The sequence below is a fragment of the Pecten maximus genome, chromosome 1, assembly GCF_902652985.1.
Source record: "Pecten maximus chromosome 1, xPecMax1.1, whole genome shotgun sequence".
NCBI classification, from domain to species: domain Eukaryota; kingdom Metazoa; phylum Mollusca; class Bivalvia; order Pectinida; family Pectinidae; genus Pecten; species Pecten maximus.
Window position 1 is genome coordinate 53,492,307 of NC_047015.1, and position 3,716 is coordinate 53,496,022.

Genomic DNA, 3,716 nt, shown 5'->3' on the forward strand with positions numbered 1-3,716 from the left:
ATCAGCGAGGAAAGAAAGGGTATATCTAAGACCTGTTCATGGTCCACCTGTCCCACTGCACACGTTTGTAGCAGATTCACATATTCACAGTGGTATTGGCTATACTGTGTAATCAAAAGGTAGGACAGTATTCAATTAATTTAATAGAATAGAGCAGTTTCTAATTATCAATATTGTGAATCATCCACTGCAATCGCTTTTGTTCGGTGTATTATGTAACTTTTAGCAAATTAACTATGCTATAGTGAAAAGTAACCCCAGAGACAGATCCACGTGTTTCTGTTTGTCTCAGCGCTGAGCAAGGGTAGCAACTGCCATTTTTAAAAGTTGGATGGGTTTATCAAGATCTAATGTCATTAATGGACGGCCTCCTGTGCGTGCGACATGCATGCGTTGTGGTTAGTGCTTTGGGAGGCTTTGGGTAGTGTCCCCTGTCTGAAAGATGATAGTTGCTACTCCTGCTTAGCATTATGGTAGTAGGACGATTGGTTTGCCCGTTGTTAGCGTAAAGTGACCGGGTGGGTGTATCCTGCAACTGTCACTCACACTGACATAACTACTGACGGTTAAACGTATGCTTTATTTGTCAATACAATTGCTTTATACGTCAATAAGATTCACGTGAATTTGTTCCACATGTGACGGGACTAATTTCAACCTCAACTTTGACCTGTATTAGTAACGTTAAAGCAAACAAACGCGAAAATGGCAAAAAATGTCACAACAATTTATTTAAACACGTCGACAACTAACCTTCAATCTAAATCAGAAAATCTATCCATGCCTAGTGTCATAAACACACGTATTCCAGGCCTAAAGTTAACGACAACTCGAGCACGCTGACGCAGGCGAATGTCCAGCTTAATTCAATGTTCATGGCGAAACAATCCACATAAATAATTTATACAAGCCAAAATAATCATCCAATGTAGTATATATAGATGCGGCCGGGCTCCCAACACCAACCAAGTTGTCATAACGTTATAGGCCTACGTTAAAGTGCTCGAGTTGTTGTTAAGGCCTATCACGCCTTACACTTAATGACACACGTTTGTGTCTGATTTCTGCGAATTCTTAATCGTTGTGTTGATAGTTGCTTTAAATATATTGTAAATTAAATGAGTCTTTGTCAGGAATAATTAGTATTTGTGCGATATTTCCATACATGTTTTAACTGAAACTGAACTCTGATTAACATAAAAACGCGTCAAACAAGTCGTCCACTCAGCAAGAAAGGCGCTGAAAGATGATAAGGTATATACGTTTATAGTTTCGTATTGATCGAAAAGAAAAAGACACAAAACAAATAAATATACATTTAAATAGGAATTTAATAATTTAAGTAGTATCTAACCTTGTAGAAATCATGGATTCGTAGCAGGTACACGACCTGTGACCGGTTCCACCGTGGTCATTTTAGGTTTTCTGAAGTGTCTGCACATCTCGCTTACTTCTTCTCGGAAACGTTTGTTTCCAATATAATATACCACAGCATTCATAGAGTAGCTTATGTTCTCCAGGAGTTGAGAACAAGAAATTATCAGCATCATATTTTTCACAGGCATAAAGTTTCCTTTGATTGACGTGATTGGTAAAATGACAACGAGTGGGAATACACAAAGCAGGAATATCGCCTTAACAGCCATGACAAGCTGTGTTGTCCTCAATTCTCTAGACTGTGCTGGAGTCAGTGTTCCAGTAGAATTGTGTCTAGAACGAAACCTCCGTAACAACAAAATAACTAGTGTCAAATTACAAACAAGTACACCACCAATAGGCAGAGCGAAATAAACAAACACGGCAATCTCATACAGTACATCATACACTTTCTGGTCAACAAATGTTTGTGGTAACTGCATTAGATATTGAACATCATCTTCAGTCCTCTTGTTTAAAAGCACGAACTTGGGTTCCATGGCAAATGGGACGAGAGTCGGTGGAGCGATGATGGCGATAACGATGATGTATATCATTCCAACTCTTTTGGTGAAAATATCTTTCATCTTGTGTGGCCATGCAACACTAACGATTCTCTCGATACTGATGAAGAGCAGCATCAAATTGGAATAATGTCTTGGAAGTCTTGTTATGGCATTAAGTATGGCGAAGTAATCTTCCTGATTCCATCTAACGAAAAGTTGAACACTCGCTATAGCTAATGGAATGGCACCAAGTAACGCAAGAAAGTCAAATACAGCTAAAGCATTCAATATCAAATTTGTTGCCGTAGTGGACGTTCCAACTTTTTTGCTAAAAAAGCGAATACTAAATAAAGTTCCTGGAATACCGCCGATAGCCAGAAGAAAAACCGGAATGAATAGAAAGCTAAATGACGCTAAAGGCACGTCTTCCTCCAGGGAACTATTGGACGAGATGTTGGAGTAATTTACCATTATGTCTCCAGTTAGGAAAGGATTACACATGTATGTTTCAAGATCAACTCTGGTATGGGGAGCCAGATTTTGCTCTTGAATATATACCAGTTGTCCAATCATAAAACATACATACGTTGCATCGTTGATACGACTTTGGACAGTGCATAAAAAGATCCAATGATATATGCTTTTGTATTTTTACGGTACCTCTAAAATTAATCGTATCCGTCTTGTTGCACGGAAGATACATTTGCAATACAATTGATTAAAGCCAGCATCTATTATGACGTCGGAATCACCATCGATTCATCTTAATTGAAACGTACTTTTATACCAAACAAGATAAGTTTTCTACCCAGAATCCAATCACTATATATTCTATAGGTACCCACGCCATCTATGGTGTTGCATATATTAATGCAAAGCGTACCAAGTTTAACTGATAGTTTTTAAACACTTTTCCCGGATTGTAACCGCAGTAATGACAATTCTCTATGGCATAACCCAATAAATCAAAGAGTTTAACTTTTGGCAAATTATTTTAACCGTGAATAATGTTTCTAGGTCGATTTTCCATAGTGTGGTAAAAAATCCGATACTTCATCAGTGCTGTAAAAATGACTTATCCGTGTGAGTTAGCCCACCTATAATGTGTCCATACACAATTCTTGGGATCGTTTTGAGCTAACTTACATGACAAGTCTGTAATAGTGGTGAGATAGTGCTATCTGGCGTTAATACGAAGACACAAAAATGTTAAAAGGAAAAAATCACTGATGTCAAACAAACTGGTTGCTATTGCACGTTAAAAATAAAATATCGCAATGCAGAAATGATATCGAATAATCAGTTCATATAAGTATATAATCATTGCGTAGCCCACCGGCACAGCTATCACACCATGCACTAATTTTTCATGTACGTATAAGAATTTTTTTTTCTTAATTGTACATCACATAACATTACTTCTAGACCTCTAATGAGTGTATCAACCAAATTAGAAGTGTGCGAGGTGTATACTTTTGAACTTACAATCTTTCCAAAAGCATACCCCACAAACCCTGTAATTGGTGTGTCGGCAGGAAGGTTGATCCGGAAAAGGCATCTGTCCATGTGATTGCAGATTTCCTTCTCTAGTTGTTTAGGGATTTCAATCTTGCCCCTGGCCATATCGCTTTCTATGGTACAGCTGTTGCCAGTGTGCTTTCTTTCATGATTGACCAGAAGTGGGTTCGTCCTTCTCTCTACCTGCTCTGATAAGAAGGCTTGGTCTGGACATACCTTGTTTGGTTTGGTTTATTTAGTTTAACGTCCTATTAACAGCTAAGTTCATTTAAGGAC

At 38.1% G+C, this 3,716-nt stretch overlaps 1 protein-coding gene across 1 annotated transcript; it reads right to left on the reverse strand.

Annotated features, from left to right (window-relative positions):
* Positions 1 to 1,364: 1,364 nt before the first annotated feature.
* On the reverse strand, positions 1,365 to 2,393 carry LOC117318576 (adenosine receptor A3-like). Its single transcript, XM_033873575.1, has one exon. The coding sequence runs from the start codon at positions 2,391 to 2,393 to the stop codon at positions 1,365 to 1,367; it is 1,029 nt and encodes a 342-aa protein (XP_033729466.1).
* Between the last annotated feature and the right edge of the window lie 1,323 nt (positions 2,394 to 3,716).